Source organism: Cydia fagiglandana, chromosome 7, assembly GCF_963556715.1.
Source record: "Cydia fagiglandana chromosome 7, ilCydFagi1.1, whole genome shotgun sequence".
Taxonomy (NCBI): domain Eukaryota; kingdom Metazoa; phylum Arthropoda; class Insecta; order Lepidoptera; family Tortricidae; genus Cydia; species Cydia fagiglandana.
Window position 1 is genome coordinate 9,636,708 of NC_085938.1, and position 21,742 is coordinate 9,658,449.

At 38.4% G+C, this 21,742-nt stretch overlaps 1 protein-coding gene across 1 annotated transcript in view; it reads right to left on the minus strand.

Annotated features, from left to right (window-relative positions):
- Window positions 1-21,742, minus strand: part of LOC134665809 (protein spaetzle 5) — a 37,486-nt gene that overhangs the window by 1,007 nt on the left and 14,737 nt on the right. The window contains exons 2-6 of the mRNA XM_063522797.1: window positions 8,198-8,343; window positions 7,481-7,686; window positions 5,008-5,281; window positions 3,816-3,974; window positions 3,130-3,303 (exon numbers count right to left, since the gene is read on the minus strand). Of these exons, the coding sequence (XP_063378867.1) occupies window positions 3,130-3,303; window positions 3,816-3,974; window positions 5,008-5,281; window positions 7,481-7,686; window positions 8,198-8,343 (959 nt within the window). The remainder of the gene's footprint in view (window positions 1-3,129; window positions 3,304-3,815; window positions 3,975-5,007; window positions 5,282-7,480; window positions 7,687-8,197; window positions 8,344-21,742) is intronic.

Sequence of the window (21,742 nt, forward strand, 5' to 3'; positions counted from 1 at the left end):
GGTCACCCTAAAATTAGAATACCAAACTAGGTACCGATTTAAATTTTTAACACGCAGAAACGTCTGCGAACGATGCTATTAAGCTTAGAATAAATTTAAAAGTGGAAAAATTACTGTCTTGGGTGGGTTAGGTACCGATATTCTGTGTCAAATTGAATGTCATCACGGTCTGGTTACTTTTGAAAACTAGTATTTCACTAAGTTGGACAGTTCATTTTCTTCGTAATCAAAATGCTGTCATTACGGTAAAAGAGGTTTTATGTTTATTAATTAGGTTTTGTAGGCCAAGCAATAAGAAGTTATAGAGGGAAATGCTAGGAACACAATTTTTGACTCCGTAGCTTTGTTTGGACTAGTTACGAGGTGAACATATCAAAAGTCCCCGGCCGTAGCCCCGGTGCTGGGGGGTAGAGGGGGGAAAGAAGGTCTCATTTTTCGGTTTTTCACGTATATCTTGGAAACTTTGCGTCTTAGCGACATGACTACTAAGACAAACTAAAAGCTGATAAAATTTGTTACAAGTTTTATTCAGTCAAGTTTTTCGATATCTTGAATAGTTTTTGAGATATCCGCTCTTGAAAGTTTATTTAGGGCTTTCAATTTTATCTTGATATCTACATTAGTGAAGCTCTTAGGCCGTGTTTGGTATCATTTTCGTATAAGTCGTGGGTGCTGAATTCATTTTTGGTATCACATTGACACCATTCCTAAGAAAAAACACATAAACTTTAAACAAATACCTTTTTTTTAAATTCCTCTTCACGCTTAAACCGCTCAACCGATTTAATTGAAATTTGGTATACAGATATTTCGAGTCCCAAGACAGGACATAAGATACTTTTTATCTCAATAATCATCCTTTAAAGTTGTGAAATAGAGTATGGGGGGAATTCAACTTCGTCGACGAAACTGCATTCCTGAGGTTAATACTGCTTAAGGTAAGGTTTATAGTCATGTTTGGTATCATTTTCATCTAAATCACAGATGTATACCATCCTAAATTTCATCTAAACCGGTTCAGCGGTTATTGACTCCCCATACAAACTTCCACCCCACTTTTCACACCCTCAAAAGATGTTTTTCGTTATAAAAACTATCTTATCTCCTGTGTCGAGACTGAAACTATTTGTATATCAAATTTCAACAAAATTGGTTCAGCGGGTTAAGCGTGAAGAGGGATTTAAAAAAATATGTTTTTTTAAATTTTGGTTTTACTTCGAAATAGTGTTAATGTGATACCATAAATGAATTCAGCACCCCCGATTTGTACGAAAATGATACCAAACATGGCCCAACAGCTTCACTGATGTAGATATCAAGATAAAATTAAAATCCCTAAATAAACTTTCAAGAGCGGGTATCTCAAAAACTATTCAAGATATCGAAAAACTTGACTGGATAAAACTTGTAACTAATTTTATCAGCTTTCGGTTTGTCTTAGTAGTCATGTCGCTAAGACGCAAAGTTTCCAAGATATCAATGAAAAACCGAAAAATTCGACCTTCTTACCCCCCTCTACCCCCCAGCACCGGGGCTACAAGCGGGGACTTTTGATATGTTCACCTCCTAACTAGTCCAAACAAAGTTACGGAGTCAAAAATTGTGTTCCAAGCATTTCCCTCTACAACGTTTTTTGAGCATTCATTTACTGACCTATTGTAGGGTGACCAAGATTGTAGAGAATTAAATTTGCCCTCACCAAAAAGTTAAAAAATAGGAAAAAGTGTGGTTGTTTCACCTAAATACTACGGTGATCGATCAATTATAAGTTACTGAGTGTGTAGGATTAGTCCTGCTCACGTCTCATGAATCATCCTGTATAGAGACGGGGTCTCAGCGAGCTGTCACTGTTGCCACTTTTGTTTAGTGTACGATTAACAATTTAACACCACCTTGCTGTAGCCATGTCGATAAAGTCATATCGATAAACTATCGACATTTCTTACAATTTTAATTTTACTTCAAAGGTTTGACGATATCTAAAATGAACAAAAACGCTTTTATTCTTTATTGTGGTTATCAGATCACAATTTTATCGTCACGCCTCAGCAGGGAACCAAGGGAAAGTTCAGATATTTAATTAAAATACATAAACACCTACTAAGATATGTGTTCCGCAATAATTGAAATATTTTATTATATTCTAATATATTTATTATTCATTAGCATTTCAATTATGTATATGTTTAACAAAGATATTGAAGCTACAATTAATTGCTATTTCGTTCCACTGTGTAGCATTTATCGATATATAACATGATTAAAATCGACTTTTCACATCCCTAAAAGAGCACACATACACGTTTTTACGCACACATACACAGCCTGGATGCATCAAAAAAGGCAACACTTGATTTGAAGTTCACCTTGTCAACAGTATGGTTGTCCTTTTTTGACAAATGGCATTTTAAAAGAGCGAGGAGAGAGAAATGATACTAGTTGCTGCGCCGTCAAAGAGAACAGAAAAGGTAGGGGCCTTGGGTGCAATAGTGTAAACATGTCTTTGACGTCGACTTTTTGACTTTACTATAATTCCGTCTAAGGGTTGTATTCCACTTGACCAATTTCTTTATCCAAAGTCATTGCATCTCACTCTCTCATTAAGCAAACTGTGAGCCCTGAACCGAAAAAGCGTGGAGCGCAACAATAAAAATTATATTTTCATAGGAAATTGACATTTATGATGACACTTGCATACTTTGCCACATAGTTAGCTAGATAGTCTATATTCGACTTCACTTACGTGCATATCTCAGTGCGCACCAGCTGCGTCATGTTTCATGTTAACGACGTAGCGTCAGCTGCCCTTGTTGTTGAGCGCGGCGCCGCGTGTGCAGCGTGTGGGCGTGATATGATGATGTGATGCACTACAATACTTGGCACAGCTCCTGGATTCAAAAGAACGTTCCTTTGTTTCTCGATTGTCCACAGCCTACAATACTCACGTGCATATCTCAGCGCGCACCAGCTGCGTCATGTTGTTGGGCATGTTGGCGACGTAGCGCCAGCTGCGCTTGTTGTTGAGCGCGGCGCGCGGCGTGATGATGTGACGAACTACAATACTTGGCACACCTCCTGGATTCAGGACGTTTCTTTGTCTCTGGATTGTCCACAGCCTACAATACTCACGTGCATATCTCAGCGCGCACCAGCTGCGTCATGTTGTTGGGCATGTTGACGACGTAGCGCCAGCTGCCCTTGTTGTTGAGCGCGGCGCGCGGCGTGATGAAGTCGGTGCGCACGCGGCACAGCTCCTCGGTGCCGGGCGCCTGCCGTCGAGGACGCTCCGCGGATGTCTCTGCGCTGGAAGTTTACATGTAGATTAGATGCTTTGCGAGCGAATATGGAAATGGGAATTCTAGACTCTCTACCGTACGGTGGACGGGGTGGATGCTTGTAAAAGACGTTACAAATTTATCTGCTGACTTTTCCCCAAATGTCCTTTCGTTTAGTCTATCATCGAGAGTATCCAGGCAGTCTGACTTACGTGACCTCTCCACTCCTCAGCCCCATAACCTACACGCTACAGAGTCACAGAATTTTGATCTAGTAAATGCATCAAGTGAATTCGTCGTCGTAAGGTAGCGCTGACGACTCTTCAGGATATGGGGATCGACGCTGCCAGGATTGCGTTTTTTCTTGTTAGACTTACTTGGCCAGCTCCCAGGCTATCCTCAGCGCCTTTACGCCCGTGAGCTGCCTTTACTCGGACGCCCGAACGCATCCAATAGTAGACAGTTTACTTGGCCAGTCCTCGGACCGCACTAGGTCCGCGTTGCACCCTGTAGTAGACTATCGACTATTCATGACCTTACCTGGCCAGCCCCAAAGCTATCCTCAATGCCTCGGCGCCCGTGAGCTGCCTCTGCTCAGACGCCCGCACCAGTTCCGCGTTTCGCCGCCGTCGGTGCCTCGTCGAGCGCGTCGGGAACGTCACGGAGCGTTGTACGGTGACTTCAGAGCGGGAAGGGTACCTGAATGGAATTTGGTTTTGAATTTTAGATTACCTATCTATTTTACAACTTTTTTGAGACTAAGATAACATCCATGCCATGTGTGACAAACATCTTTCTTTCGCAAAAGAAAAATCGCAACCAATAAATACCTATGTAAATAGATTCCGTTATAATGAAAATTGTAGGTCAGGTAATTAAAACCGTAAATAAATTACTAACTAATCAGTGTGTGGGAGAATACACAGACATGATAATGTTTGTAGTTTTGTACATATTTACAGGAAATGGCACACCTTAGCCTATATCGAAAACACAAACAAAAGAAAGAGGTTATAAAAGCTAATCAATGTAATACAGTTTTGACTGATTCACGGTTTGTTTCAGTAGACTTATTTATATCTGTCGACCGGGATATGAACCGTGATTACATTTTGTATTGTTGTCGAGCTCTCGATATTTCGACGCAGTTACATGCAACTTGTTCACGGGTCCGCTATCATCATGCAGTTACCCGTGAACAAGATGCATGTAACTGCGTCCAAATATCGGGAGCTCGAAAACAATACAAAAAACCGGGCAAGTGCGAGTAGGACTCGCGCACGAAGGGTTCCGTACCATAATGCAAAAAAAAACAAAAAAAGCAAAAAAAAAAACGGTCACCCATCCAAGTACTGGTCAGTACTTGGATGGGTGACCGTTTTTTTTTTGCTTTTTTTTGTTTTTTTTTGTTGTATGGGAGCCCCATTTAAATCTTTATTTTATTCTGTTTTTAGTATTTGTTGTTATAGCGGCAACAGAAATACATCATCTGTGAAAATTTCAACTGTCTAGCTATCACGGTTCGTGAGATACAGCCTGGTGACAGACGGACGGACGGACGGACGGACGGACGGACGGACGGACGGAGGGACGGACGGACGGACGGACGGACGGATAGCGAAGTCTTAGTAATAGGGTCCCGTTTTACCCTTTGGGTACGGAACCCTAAAAAGGTAATCACGGTTCATATCCCGGTCGATATAAGTCAATGTAATATTTAATTATGACTTACTTCCACCACTCATTAGGATTATACTGCGTGACTCCACTCGCCGCTTGTCTAAACCAATCCGCGGTATCATACTGACTAAACGGCGTGTTGTAGAAGTTCTGATTGTATACGTTCGGCCGGTTGATTTTGTTCTCGTAGTCGAAGCTGGGCGCCCAGTAGTTGGGGTTCTGGTACCCAAACTTGGAGAAGTTTGACGCTTGGAAGGCGTTGATGTTGTAGGGCGAAGGGTCCACGGGAGATGGTGGCTGGAGAGGAGTCTTTTGGGAGAATATTTCTGAAAAAGTTATACCAATACATAGAACATACTATTACAATGTGTATACTACTACTAAATAATACTACAACTATGCTAATTTAAATAATACTACAACTATGCTCTAGGGGCTAAACTCGCCTCCTACCCTCCTGGTAGCAAGCGGTTCTGGTCCCTGTCGAAAGCGGTCGAATCCAACTTCTGCCGACCCACATTGCCACCTCTGCAGAAACCTGATGGGACACTGGCCCACTCCGCGACAGAGAAAGCAAACTTGTTTGCTTCTCTGTTTGCGAGCAATTCACGTCTAGACGCAGGCTCAAAACTTCCACCTACGCTACCTCAATGCAGTTCCTCTATGCAGAGAATTGCTATTCATCAAAAAGAGGTACGCCGAGCTCTGCAGAATCTTGACGTGAATAAGGCCAGTGGACCAGACGGTATACCTGCACGTGTACTAAAGCAGTGTGCGCCTGAGTTGTCTTCTGTACTGACACGCCTGTACCGCCTCTCTCTCCAAACAAGAACGGTGCCGAAATCCTGGAAGCTTGCAAACGTGCAGCCAGTACCCAAGAAGGGTAGTCGTGCTGATCCCTGCAATTACCGACCAATCGCCATTACCTCCATGCTCTGTAAAGTCATGGAAAGGGTACTTAACGGCAAGCTGCTGGCATACCTCGAAGCAAATGATCTGCTCAGTGACCGTCAATATGGCTTTCGCCGAGGTCGGTCTACTGGGGATCTTTTAGCGTATGTCACGCACTGCTGCGGCGAGGCCATCGAGAGGAACGGTGAAGCGCTTGCTGTTTCACTGGACATCTCGAAGGCCTTTGACAGGGTTTGGCACGCAAGTCTCCTTAGCAAGCTTCCTGCATACGGCATCCCTGCTGACTTTTGTAGCTGGCTATCTGATTTCTTGAGTGAACGGTCGATCAGAGTAGTTATTGATGGCTGCTCTTCAGACCTCATGGCCATTGACGCCGGTGTTCCTCAGGAGTCTGTTCTCTCCGCAACCCTTTTCCTGCTCCACATTAACGACATGCTGCAACCCAGCATTGTAGGTTATGCAGATGACAGTACGGTTGTTGAGAGATATTTGGCTAGTGCAGGGGACAGCAGGGAGGATATACGTTCACAGAGAGAGGCCATGGTTGAGCGAATGAACTTGACCCTTAGTCTCGTTTCCCAGTGGGGTGATGACAATCTGGTCACGTTCAATGCCTCCAAAACGCAGACGTGTCTATTTTCCGCAAAACGGAGTCCATTCGACCTGACTCCTTCTTTCCGGGGTGCATCTGTACCTATTGCCGACAGCCTGGAACTCCTCGGCATGGAGCTGAGTTCAGTCCTCAGCTTCGGCAGCTTCATTGAGTCTAAAGCACAAACTGCGGCCAGAAAGCTGGGCGTCCTAAATAAGGTGAAGCGATACTTCACACCTGGACAGCTTCTAACACTTTACAAAGCTCAAGTCCGGTCGTGTATGGAGTATTGCAGCCACCTGTGGGATGGCTCAGCTAAATACCAACTCGCCGCTTTGGACTCAGTGGAGCGCAGAGCCAGGAGGATGATTGGCGACAAGAAGCTAACGGCTAAGCTTCAGTCTTTGGCCCATCGGCGGAAAGTCGCCAGCCTGTCGGTATTCTACAGGTTGCACTTCGGGGAGTGTGCCCAAGAGCTACACGAGCTTATTCCACCGTCCCCATTCTACCATCGGACTTTTAGACGCACGGCCGGTTTCCATCCTTACTTGGTAGATATTCCACCAATTCGCACGAAGCGCTTTGCTTCTACTTTCCTTATGCGCACTGCCAAGGAATGGAATTCCTTGCCGGCGTCTATATTTCCGTGTTCTTATAACCCGGCAACCTTCAAATCAAGAGTGAACAGGCACCTTCTGGGCGAGCTCGGTCCATCGTAGGCCACGTCTACGCCTCGGCTAGTCTGTGGCCATGAGTAAGCCCATTCATAATAAAAAAAAAATTATAAAGTGACTGTTAACAGTTGACTATCCTTTAAAATATACAGGGTGGCCAAAAACTAAGTGCGTTCTTGTTGCCAGGGAGGTTTATGAAAAAAAAAATGGCTGTTTCATAGGTACATTTTGGTAGTAAAAGTTACTCAGTATAATCCCAAAACCTGGCAACGGGAATGCACTTATTTTTTGGCCACCGTGTATAAAGAAAAGTGAATACTAAAATACTACATATCCAAGATTCTCACCATGATTGAATCTGGAATGGAACTTCGTGTTGTAGTTTTTAGGCTCATTTACGATGGAGATTTGGTCGACATTGAGTAGCGAGTTAGGGCCGTAGCCGTACCCGTGGTCCACCTTCTTGTTCGAGTTGAAGTCGTCCCGCGTCTCGTCTGAGAGCAGCGTCGATATATCGTACTGTCCCGCTTCGATTAGCCGGCGGATTATTTGTCTGGAAAAAGATGGTTGGAAGTTATTTTGAGCACAGGATTTGATCTTGTCACACTGCTGACTGACTACTGGAAAGTCTCACACATTTCGGACATGTTTCTAACAGACTTCCAGCGATGTAAGAGAAATTGATCCTTTAGGGGCACAACACTCGCATATTACAGATGTTCACCATTACTAATGCGTTGAACACATTTAAGTCAAGCAATTTACTAAAAAATAAGTGCTTACAAAACTCGGGCTAGAGGGAATTCGAGTAAAATTATACAACACTTCTGCGCCAAATACCTACAAGTCATCTCGGCTAAGAGCTAAAGATAGCACAGCCGAGCGGTAGATCCTGGCTATCATACTTACTCAGGGTAAGGGTCTGGGTGTACGCAGTAGGTGAGGCCCGGCTGCGCGCATGGTGGCGCTCGTCCATGGGGAGCAGGCTCCAAGGAGTTGGCGCAGTTCTGTTCTAGGGGGAAGCTGTAACTGTCGGGGTGTCAGATCATGGCTATCATACTTACTCAGGGTAAGGGTCTGGGTGTACGCAGTAGGTGAGGCCCGGCTGCGCGCATGGCGGCGCTCGTCCAGGGGGAGCAGGCTCGAAGGAGTTGGCGCAGTTCTGTCCGTAGGGGCAGCTGTAACCATCGCCACGGGAGAGCCAGGCTATCTGGAAACAATATTTATTTGTTAAAGTTAGTAAAAGGTTTACAAACTCTGCTTGTAAAGAGTAGTAAATGGTTTGGCCTATAAATACGCAACGTAAACAATAAATGTAATATATATTTTCAGAATATAAAGAGATACGAGTATCAAAAGAATATGTTTAATAAACCTATCGGGTGTGGCCTGTAATATGAGCAAAAAATTAAACTGTAGGCTGTACTCCTCATACTGGCCAACATTTGTTCAGCGACTTTTAAAAATAATTTGTGGTTTGATTTTTAATACACTTTAAAGTTTATTCTAAGACGGAATGTATTGCCAATTTTGTTATGATTAAGGCGTGACAAGCAACGTCAATCACAATGATATGGCGTGGCGCTGGCGTCCATTGAAGATAATATTTATTTTGTATGAAAAATAGGGACTCTAAATACTTCATTATTTTTTTAAAGTTGTTGAACAAAGGTGTCACCGTTTGAGGCGTACAATCTATGTTTTAATTATTTGCTCGTGTTACAGGCCACACCCGGTATGTGGTACCTACTACTATCCACGTGTGTGAAATTTGCGTATTAAGAAGAAGAAATTGTTTTATGATCGTTAGAACAGCAGCAAGCAGTTAAAGCGTCTTGCAATGCCACATGTGAACTAAACTAAGGCAGGCAAACATGAGCGTCCCATTTAATTAAAAATAAGTAAGTAAGGCCCACTTGCACCAAACACTAACCCGGGGTTAAGCGGTTAAACCGTTAACCTAGTGTCAAATTGTACTGGTAACCATGGCAACTCCAGGTTTAACCGGTTAACCCCGGGTTAGTGGAATGGTGCAAGTGGGCCTAAGTAACCTTTCATTTAACCTTGTCGCATAAGATCTTGACACGAAACAGTAATAGTATCTCCTTCACACATGATCCGAACTATTGTCACTCGTCTATCTGCCCTCGATCCGTAATCACCTGATAGCTAATGTGTCAATTATGCCAGCATTGTGACAGAAAGGTTGGTTGTTGAGGCGTTGACATTTCGATAATTGAGTGTTAAGATCTAGAGCTGTATACAATGAACGCGTACGCAGATGTATTTAGGTTTAGATGAGGGCAGCAACCATGGCCCGAAGTGTTATTAGTATAGTGTCACTTGCCATTCATTTAATTATCTGTTATAATCGTAATCATCAGTTCCACTTTGCATCTAGACTAGTTGCGTGAAACAGTAGGTACCTACTTGTATTTCGCAAGGTACTAAATTTGTATGTAAATTCAACGTTTAAACAAATTTATAGTATCCTGGGTATATCCAGTCCCATAAAAGGGCTAAGATTTTATGCTGGAAATTATACCTACGAACGGAAAATGTTAGTTAAACGAAGACAGAATTACCACCTACATAAAATGTAGACAGACAGACTGCGGTCTCATTCATTACCTTCCAAAAATTCATATAAAATAATTATATAGGTAGGTACCTATACAAGTTGGTAGAGAAGGATTACTAGAGGCAACCGCAAAGAAATATTCTGAGAATGAGCACTAATATATGTATGTATATTGTATAAACACCTAATTTAAACAGCTGTTGCAATATTTAAGAAGTAACATTTAATCCGAAATATCCATATACTTATGTTATTTATATTTCTAGGAAATCAAGTCATATGACGCGTCGTGAGCTGTTATCTGAACTCGTTAAACACTTCAGTGTTTTCCCAGGTGAAAACTAGACGCAGTTAAGCAAATACTACATTTCCTCGGAGTTTTCCTTACGTATCGCAAGGCGCTAACACCCTCTGTTTACATATACAAGTATTAGCATAGTTATTCTGCACACGGGTGTCCACGATCACTTTCAACTGTGTGACCAGAATGGTTGAAACAGATAACGGTTTAGTAGAGGATAAGCAAGAATTTTATTAGACAGTCACCCGGAAAAGGATATGGATTTGTAGACATTATGTAATATAAGTAATATTACAATATTATCTGTAAGACTAACACTATAAGGCTTACAGGTATATTTTTTTATCAAGTTCGTAAATTGATTAACAACAACTTAGTACATACCTATGTATATGAATTTAAGAGTAGGTAGAAACAACTATAGGCGTAAGATATATAGTAGGTATCTAAAATGTTATTTCTACTTATATGCAAAATTTTTAAAAACAATGAACAATAACATTACGAAACTTAGAAAGCTTGCTAAAGGCAGAGTTTGGTAAAAAATAGGAAGAATGCTCATTACGAGACCTAGATCTCAATCGGAAGTATGAGATGTTGCCGCAAGGTGACATAACTCATTGCGACGGCATTGCAATTACATGGGAACTTAATTGTATGGTTAACATAATGACGAGTTTTTCGTTTCTTGTTTAAAAGTAAACAAGCGAAGATCGCCTAATGGTTCGAATAGCCCTACCTATGAACTGTAACTCCAGTGTCACCAAAAACGTAAGATATCTTTGTTAACTCCAGCAACAGAGTCTCTATTACACTATTCTAGAGTAATTAGAAGTGGTCTATTAATATTATGTCAGAGGATTTCCTAGAAAGTACTTAGTTTTAAATAAAACAGTCATTACAAATAAAATGTGTTTCTTCGACGAGATTTTAATAATACAGCTAACGAAAGCGTAATTCGTCACTGTTGGAGATAAATTGAAATGTCAATGCCACTGTAATACCAATAAGTTGACTCAGACTCAAATTTTAAAGGGACCTAGAACAGTCGAAACTAACGTGCACAGCTGGTGCCACAACTGTCAGAGAATTTGAAAGAGCCATGGCCGAGCACTAAATGTAGTTAGTCATGAAGAAAACAATGTATTATGCTGATACTGCTGACCAAAAGTTTTGTACGTATTATAAGTTTTTACTCTTAATAATTTGTACATAAAGTTATCTACATAAACTGAGAAATATTGTTATTAATAGAAGTGTATTTGCGTAAGTAAGTATGTATTGTAAAATTTGAGCCATCAGAACTCCCGAAGTAATTTATCAGCCGTTGAAAAATAATCAGCTTTTTTTTGGGATTAGGTACCTTTTTAAGGTTTAGATCTTTTTCTAACTGTATTAATTAAAGAGGGACGGGTAGTCTATCTCTCGGCGAAATACTGTTGCGCCAATCATGTGCTAGCCCGGGTGGGTAGTTCTAATTTATACGTGCTTCAGCTAGCTTAGGTACTTACTTTTTTTAAGTAGGTACTTTTTTCATCATTTCATCACTACTAGTGACATTCAGCCTGCTTGCGATCGTGATATGATTACAAATCACTGTATAGTATTACATAAAACTAGGTGTTATAGTTTTCCTAGTTACCCCGAATTGCTAGAAAGTGACGCGATAAACCTCAAGAATTTTAATAACTTCTAGAACTACTAAATTACATAAAATAGATCTCGGTTTGACTTGAATTACGAGAAAGTTATCAAGATAACATCATGTTATCTCCTGAATAACAAGTATATCCTAGTATGGAAATGCACGCAAAGTATATATAATAGTGCGCTTGCGCGCGTTTGCGTTATAAGTGACATTAGGATAGAGACAAGTCTCATATATATATTATACTACTCTTTGGAGACAAATCAATTATGTTAATAATACCAAATAATACGGTCGTTAAACTAAGCCAACGTGACACTGAAAATAATTAGGTACGTTTAAGTAGTTATCGTACTGAAATACGAGTATGTACATGCTAATCAGCTCCTTTGGTTACCAAACCACAAAATGCAAGTTAGAATTTGTTCTGTTAAATAAAGCATTTTAACTTTTGGCCCGAGAGCTGGTCAGACATTTAGGAGTTGGTCCTTGAGGCTTGAAAATTTGCCTGATACTTCTCCTATACTCCTATCATACTCTCTCAGCACTGCAGGTCTAGCTACAGGGTAGCGGGGCTAAATCAACCCTTATATTTTCAAATAATTTTTTTGGGCAATTAATTTTCTTGAGGTAATCTGTAATTATTACAAGTAAAAATATCTATAAAGTCATAAAATAAGCCAGAACAGTATTTGGTCGGGTCTTGCTTGCTAGGTGCGTGCAAAAGAATTTTGCAAAAAACTCATAAAAATGTTCTTGAGGCAATCTGTAATTTTTACAAGTATAAAATAAAAAAAAGCCAGAACATTTGGTCGATTGTAATTTTATTACTTAATTAAAGGTAAACTAGGATGTACAATGTGACTGCGACTATGAAGATGTGTATGAAATGTTACTTGTAAAAGAGCCCTCTGAATTTTGAATTTTGCGTATAAATGTAAATAGAATATGCCCCTAAAAATCATGATCAGAAGAATATAATTTAATATTAGACTGGTTTTTTATGATTATATGTAAGGAGCCAGATATGGATGATTTCCCTAAGGGGTCATCCATTAATTACATCACACGTTTAGGGAAGGGAGGGGGTCAAGAAAATGTGACATATTGTGACATGGGGGAGGGGGGAGACACAAACTTTGTGACGTCACTTTAACTTCATCAGTAACCGAAAAATTATTTAAATTATTTTATTCGCTGTACATTTAAATAACAAGTTTTTAAAACGATAATCGTTTTTAATCGTTTAATTTTCTTTCCTAAGCAGTTTTGGGTTATAAAATTACTAATATTTATATAGTCAAAAATATTTTGATAAAATATTAATAATACTTAGGTATTTACTTAATTCGATTTGGCGATTTCGTAGAAAAAATGTGACGTCACACTAGGGGGGAGGGGTTTGCCAAATGTGACCAAGTGTGACAAGGAGGGGGGAGGGGTCGAAAAACCTAGAAATTCGTGTGACGTAATTAATGGATGACCCCTAAGATTCTCGTTGGACTTCCTATGATCCGTTTTGAACGCGATAAACAAACAAACGCCATTCCTTCCTCCTCTTGTCATCATGGTATCATCAGTCACTTTCTACACGTTTGCCGGGATGTTTGACACCTCATTGTTTCACGCGGCGTCGCTTGTGTCACCGGTGTCACTTCCGCCGGGGTTAGGGGTTAACTGTTTGCTAACACCAAATGTTTACATGTTTACTAAATACGTGTAAAGTTGTGTAACAAGTACGTTGCACTTATTTAGCTTCTTGGCCTATTTAGTCAACTGAAATAAGATAATGAATAATTGTTTTTTTTTTTGATAATGAATAATTTAGGCTAAGAAAGAAGAGCGACATTATAATCTCATAACCTTTACTTTTAGCTAACGCAGACAATTATAATATTTATTAGAAAAATACTTTCGTGCCTAAAATGATAAGAACCTCTACCATCAGTTGGCAGAGTATTTTTCACTTACTTTCAATGAATAAACTTGCCGTATGTCACGTTTTACGTTTCTTTACGGTCTTATATGCCTAACTTCACTCCACTCCAAACGATACTGTCCCTTTCTAAGTATACAAAAAAAGGGCAATATTTATTATTTAATTAGTACGAATAAACGGTAAATTACTACTAAAGTATCATAGAAAAACTAAAATCTGCCATGTAGGTAGGTACATAGTCAATAAAGCGTTATTATTCGCATGTGTGATGGTCACCAGCTAACATTATGCATCTATTTACTTGCTGATAATAATTATCATTAATTATCTGTGTAAATAGATGATAATAATTATAATAATTATTATTCGGTAGTGGCGTCACAAAAAATTATTTAAATATAAAGTAAAATAAATTCATAGTTCTTAATATCGCCCAGCCCCCTATCTTACAAATTGGGGCTAATATTTAGCAGTAATACATAATATTAGCAATTTAGCACATTGTAAAGTACCATCTTGTAAGTCTATGCGTCACCGGATCCGCATGCCTCGAGTATTCGGCGTTCATGATTTAAACGGGATTAGGCAAGTGCGCAGCCTCGCCCCACTTGCATCTATTACGGCTTTTGTCGTCATATTAATTGTTTGAACAGGCCGCGTAGCCAAGACGCCAATCGCTTACGCTTCGTAGCGATCGAAACGCAACTGTCACTGTCACACTAATATGGAAGAGTGATAGAGAGACATAAAGCTTTTCGTTGTCGAAGCGATAGCGATTGCAACCTTGGCTAGGCCGGCAGTGCGCGACAATATTCGCAACGCAAGCGTGTCTTTTTGTTGACTTTTAAACACTTTTACGCCGATTGTAGGCACGCGCCGAAAGCATATGAGCATATATCATATCATATCATTTATAAGCATTTTACAAAATTTTGAAACGTGGTGGAGATAAGGTCAAAGAAATCGCTGTTTTGTCGACGAAATAATCAATGTTGTTCGTTGTTCGAGAAAAACGCTAGTGGACGGAATAGTCCCTATGACGGAATTAGACATATTTACCATAATTTAAATCTTAATTAGTTATTCTTAATGCTGTATTAATTTCACAATTCAATTTACACGCTCGCGATCAATGATCAACTAACATTTGGTTGTCTTTTTGACTTGTCACAGTAATTTAATATGTATAATGTCGTCAGACACAGACGGCTGCAGCTGTCGTTTTGCGTCTTTGTGTTTTCTATTACTTAATCGAACGAGCGAGCGAAGCGAAGCGAAGTTCTTACATTCGACTTCGGACACGCGGCCGGCTAGCGGCACGTCCCGGCATTTCGATGTTTTTAAGCTGAACTGTCAGAAGATAGTTTGATACTCAAGAACTTAAGTAAATTTGTCCTAATTTAAATGAAATTGGGTAAACGTGTAGTTGAGGGCAGTAAATTTTAGTCATTAAATTATGAGCAGGCTTTATCAAGAGGTTATTAAGCTAATAGAGCTTAAAATGCTAAAAAACTATTTGTGAGGGGTCATGCATTTCTGGTCATTTTTTTTGTAAGAAAGTATGGTCGAGTTTGGTATCAAATGAAAGTGCTCGGCTTGCACTTTTATAATATCGTCTTTAAATTTACCATTTTGAAATAATTAGCAAGATAAAAATAAACATAGTATAGGTATTTGACATTTGGCAAGAAACTATGGAAGGTAGAGGTTCTACTTTTTTTTTTATTGAAGCATTGGCAACACGGCCACCAGCTTGAGGTTCTACTTAGATAACACTCCATAGGTACAAGAAACATTACGGCTTAAGGTAAACGGCCCCAAGTTCGTGTTAGTACGTTATTTCGTTAGTTTTTTTTCTGGGGCAAATAATAAGGAATTCAAATATCTTTTATTCAAATTATACATATGAAAAAAATCTGTATTATTTAATCTCTTCAATAAAATGATAACCAATATTTTAGTGATTAAACTAAGAGTAATACGACGGTCGAAACTGTTAGACGGCCGCGAATAGCTGTGTTGTATGCGTGCACTTTTTTTAGGCGTAAGGTGCGCGCTCTCACTTGTTAAGCTTATAGGAAGGAAAAGCTAAACCCATTCGAATAAAAGTTTTTGGGAGTGTTTCTGTGGGTTCCTTAGTAATTGATTTGATAAGAAAAAAGATTGAATATATGCATAGAAATAACTTAAAATTGCAATAAATCGACTCACGAAATAGCGGTCATTTTATCTTACGTGTGTCTCCTATTTCGTGCCACTAACGAATCAAGGATTTTCTAGATACATTTTGAGTGCTTGTTTTTAAATATAACAACAAAGATAATTAAAAAAATAAATTAGAAAACAATTAATGTATTTCATGAAGTTTCGTATGAGCGAAATTCGGTATATGTTTTTTTCACTAGAATTCTCATAAAACGAGTTTGAATGTGACCCGAGTTAAAAAAATTAAGGTATGTTCCACGTATATTCTCATATTAACTACTAGCACAATTTTATTTATTATTGAAATTTGATTTATTTTTGTGTATGTTTATTTTTAACGTATAAGATAGTAAACTATTTGTTGTAAATAATTTTTATTTTTAATTTTTTTATTTTTATTTTTTATTTAAATTAAATAGTTTGACTTTTAATCAAGTATTAAAGTACCCATATGGTTTACCTAAGTCTTAATTCAACCATTAAATTCGACGAGTACAAAAAACTTTAAGCTAGCTCTCAATTTAACTTTTTTTTTTCAATTTGACCTTACAATTATTCGTAAGTAGGTAAGACCGTTAAATATTTAAAATGATTATCAGAAAATTATCAATTTATCACCAATTACTCTAAGAAAACTTTATGCCGAAACAGGGGACACGAATTCACGAATTTAGGAGCTGACCTAAATTTGTATCACGAAATGGGAGCCAAATAAGAGGTTCACGAAAAAAATCATATAAAAAAAAGTTTCAACTAAAACCCTACAGTTTATACATTAAATTATTAACAAAGAACTAATATAATATATTCAAAAGCTTTCAAGGTATTGATATGCTTAGTGATATTAAAAAAAAATACACAAACTCTCAACTCACTCTCAAGAGCCTTAACCTGCCGAAACAGGGGCCCTTTACCTTACCACAGATACAGTTTATTTTAATCTCTAGGGTGAATCAGTTAAAGGCTCCACATAGCTTACAATTATAGTTTGTCAAAGGACTGTCTCGTTTCAAACACAGACAGAGAGAATCATACCATCTTTGTCTTACACCAGTACTAGCACCCGAAAGAAAAGGACGAGTATAGTTTTTTTGTTCTTGTTTACTGACTTTGATTTGACAACTATATTCGCACACGTTTTCAATCCATTGTCGACTTTAGCCTCGCCACAAGGCCACAGACGTTCGGAATGGGGTTGGCAACTGTCAAAGGTTTGCATAGATGGCGCCATCATAGCTTGCCTCTTTGTCTATGAGATTTGGCTTAAATGACTGGCATCCAGGACATAAATATTCATTACAAACAAAAAATTGACACAATTCTAGGGATTGACAGGGCAAGCTATGCTGGCGCCATCTTCAAAATACTTCGACCGGCCAACCCCATTTTCCGAACGGAATGACATTTGTAGAGCGACGTCCTGTTCCTACCTGTCATTCCGTACGTATTTTGGAATCCAAAATGGCGGCCATGCACTATGTCATAAAAGTCTTCATGGGTGTAGTTTTATAGGTTTTAGGGGGCACAAATTTCGAAAATGATGACCATTTCGGATTCCAAAATGGCGGCCATGCACTATGTTATAAAGTCGTCATATATGTCGTTTTATAGGTTTTGGGGGGCTCAGATTTCTAAAATGATGACCATTTTGGAATCCAACATGGCGGCCATGCACTATGTCATAAAAGTTTTATAGGTTTTAGGGGGCCCCGATTTCGAAAATGATGACCTTATTGAATTCTAAAATGGCGGCCATGCACTATGTCATAAAAGTCGTCATGGACGTCGTTTTATAGGTTTTAGAGGGCGCAGATTTCGAAAATGATGACCATTTTGGATTCCAAAATGGCGGTCATGCACTATGTCATAAAAGTCGTCATGGACGTCGTTTTATAGGTTTTAGGGGGCCCTGATTTAGAAAATGATGACCTTTTCGAATTCCAAAATGGCGGCCATGCACTATGTCATAAAAGTCGTCATGGATGTCGTTTTATAGGTTTTGGAGGGCGCAGATTTTGAAAATGATGACCATTTTAGATTGCAAAATGGCGGCCATGCACTATGTCATAAAAGTCGTTATGGGTGTCGTTTTATAGGTTTTAGGGGGCACAGATTTCGAAAATGATGACCATTTTGGATTCCAAAATGGCGGCCATGCACTATGTCATAAAAGTCGTCATGGATGTCGTTTTACAGGTTATGGGGGCGCAGATTTCGAAAATGATGACCATTTTGGATTGCAAAATGGCGGCCATGCACTATGTCATAAAAGTCGTCATGGGTGTTGTTTTATAGGTTTTAGGGGGCACAGATTTCGAAAATGATGACCATTTTGGATTCCAAAATGGCGGCCATGCACTATGTCATAAGGATGTCGTTTTATAGGTTTTGGAGGGCGGAGATTTCGAAAATGATGATTATTTTGGAATCCAAGATGGCGGCCATGCACTATGTCATAAAAGTCGTCATGGATATCGTTTTATAGGTTTTAGGGGGCGCAGATTTCGAAAATGATGACTATTTTGGAATCCAAGATGGCGGCCAAGCACTATGTCGTAAAAGTCGTCATGGATGTCGTTTTATAGGTTTTGGGGGGCGCAGATTTCGATAATGATGACCATTTTGGATTCCAAAATGGCGGCCATGCACTATGTTATAAAATCGTCATATATGTCGTTTTATAGGTTTTAGGGGGCCCTGATTTCGAAAATGATGATCATTTTGGAATCCAAAATGACGGCCATGCAGTATGCCATAAAAGTCTTCATGGATGTCGTTTTATTGGTCATGATCATCATTTTCGAAATCTACACACCTGTTTCAAATAAGGTATAGGTAGATGCATCCTAGTACGTCAACAACATCTATATCTACTATCGAATTGTACTTTTGATAGTAGTACGAAATGTAATCTGAAAGGAGTCAAGTAATATAGTAGTGGACCCTATAATGGACGTGGAACCAGTAATGGGACAAAAAAACATAATTCCTCTAAAATAAGTATCTAAAAGTAGTTTATAAACACTGGCTGTATATTATCATAAATAAGAGTCCTAGAGCTGTTTCATTTTGAAGTTTTATTAAATTTGGTTGTTTTTTAAGAAATTGGCGTCAACCTAAAAGTTGTCGTGTCACTGAAAAAAAATACCACTACGAATTCTTAACAACTTCGCTAAGAGAGGTGAGTTAATAAATAAAATTTTAATTAATTAATACTTGATGAAAACTAGAATGTATTTTGTTAATTGCATTTACCATGAGATAAGGTATAACAACACACTATGTTGTGACTCCACAGATGTAAAAAAATAGTGGTATTTGGCCCAATCCCATTATAGGAGCTGTAAAACTGCGTACCTCCTATGATGGGACAAATGACAGAATGATGCTTGCTATGCCATAATTTCATGTTTAAACAATACAGAAATAAAATGTAGTTAAGAAATATGTCAATCAGGAGGTACTCTCAGACTTCGGATAAATTAATATCGTTTTCCCAAACTTTTATTTAACTTGCCCTGTTAGTTAGTGTGGGTCCAATCTTGGTAGCTGAATTTGAGCCACTTTTCGATTTCCGATTCAGTTGAAATTTTGTGTAAGTACGTAATTAAGTATGCAAATCGGATGATAATGCAATATTATGATAACATGGACCTGATCTGATGATGGAGACAGGAGGTGGCCTTGGGAACTTTATCGCATTAAACCCTAACTAATTGTGTTAGGGTATATTAGAATTATCTCGATGGATCTAATACAATAATAATTGGCTGTGGAAAGAAAAATACATTCAGCGATAAAAGCTTATACAAAAATTGTTTTATTTTGCCGTAATTTATTCCCCATTTCAATATTTTATATTGATAGAGCAATGTCCATTATAGGGGGCCCATTACTGGATCCACGTCCATTACCGGGGGCCCATTACTGGAACTTTAGTGTCCATGACTGGAGAAAAAAAGCATAGTTTTAATTTGTTAAATATGTGGAAACTAATTGCAGTATCTTTGATACAACACGCCCAAAACATGAAAGACGGATAGGACTTTCATCTTTTAGACCATTTACATGTATAAGGGAAATATCATAAATACTCCAAATTTCCTCTTAAATGTCCCATGACTGGTGCTGTTACTATATATTCCTGTAATGAGGAATCTACATTGATTCCAATTACTAGTAATTGTAGTATTCGAAAATTGATTCCTGATTCCTCAAATGGAATTGTACTTAGTAATTCGGTATTGTTAGATTCCAAAGTAATCTGGGAATCGGTAATTAGATTACAAAGTAATTTCCAGTAATCGTGGAATCAGAAATCAATTACGAAATGCCCATCTCGGACTAAGTAGCACTGCATTCAATTGATCTTTTTGGCGAACCGCGAGTTCACAGTTCGGGGCGAACTACTAGTATAAATAAAATAATACATTTCTAAAGTGGTATTAAAAGGACAAGTACATATGTCGAAGCAAAAATTAAAGAGTGAGAGTGACTCGAGTTAATAAACAAATCGTTATTTACTTTGCTTTCAACAAATGGAAGACCAGCAGTTTGTTTAGAAAAATTGTATTAAGATTTATCATCAATGAGAGGTCCAACACGTATGAATGAATAAATGAATGAATGATTTAAGTATTCTAGTAGTGTCGTTACAGTTATTGGGTGAGGCATCAATTGCGATGCAACATCTATGCGATGGGCATCTGGCACCAAGTTTCTTAAGTTTTATACATACATATATGTAAAATGTATCAGATATTACTAAACTAAGTATTACTAACTTGCATTAGCGTAACTATTTAATAACAAAAATTTTCAATTAAAAGACATGTCAAGATCGATTAAAAACATAGGTAATTATGTCAAATTAATTATTTATGCATGTATTGACACTTGCGTAACCAATTAAAGCATTATAAAATACATGATATATTCGACATATTGATTGATTTGTTTGTAACGTGTTACGTGCGTTGTCTGTCATGTTGTACCTACCTAGTGGAAATCTAAAGCAGTCATTTCCACCATCGAAGAGCGCTATTCAGACATAGGCAATTAGAATGCTACAATAAGATTGTTTAACTACCAAGACATACATGCTATATAAAAGCTAGCAGTTTAGCTAAGAGTTTTTCACTTGCTTAAGCCATATCTGAAATAAAGCGGCCAGTAATGATTTAGGGAAGTACATATATCTAAAAATGTACCATAATTATAAACTTCCTACTTACACAAAATCAGGGTGCTGATTTCAGGGTTTAGAATCTTTATTTCTCTAGAAGATATATATCACAAAAGTTCACTTAAATGAGAAAAAAATTTGCTTCAGATTAAGATTATTAATAATTAAATAAATTATGCATGCACAATTAACATATAGTTACTATACCTATATAGTATTAGGTTTTAAAAAGATTGGCAACGCGCATGTGGCACCTCTGGATTTGATGTAAATACCTATATTAATCATAATACGATATTACCCCTAACATTAACTTTTAAGCAATTTGAACACTTTTATTTGAATAGTGTTTCGATTAGTGTCTACTTTTTGAACTGCTCATTGTTTCTTGTTTGCAATTAGCCATTTTTTGTGATGTCTGATCGATCATTGACAGCTCGACAAGTTGACAGCCCATTGTATTTGTTTTATCTTTATCCGGATGTCAACATGTTAATTAGACTAGAGTGACGGGGTGGAGTTATTGATTCGTAATTGTTTTTATGTGTACAAGATCGATATCAATATTTATTGATGTGATGCCACGCCTGTTATTGTTACGGCTGTTGCTACTAACTAGAACTAAAAGATTATAAGCGTGACATATTAGCATATTTGTTACCTTTTCCTGGTCTATAAATATATTATACTTCTATAAATATAGATCCTTGGAAATGTTCTACTTACAATTTTAAATGAAGGTCATCGTTA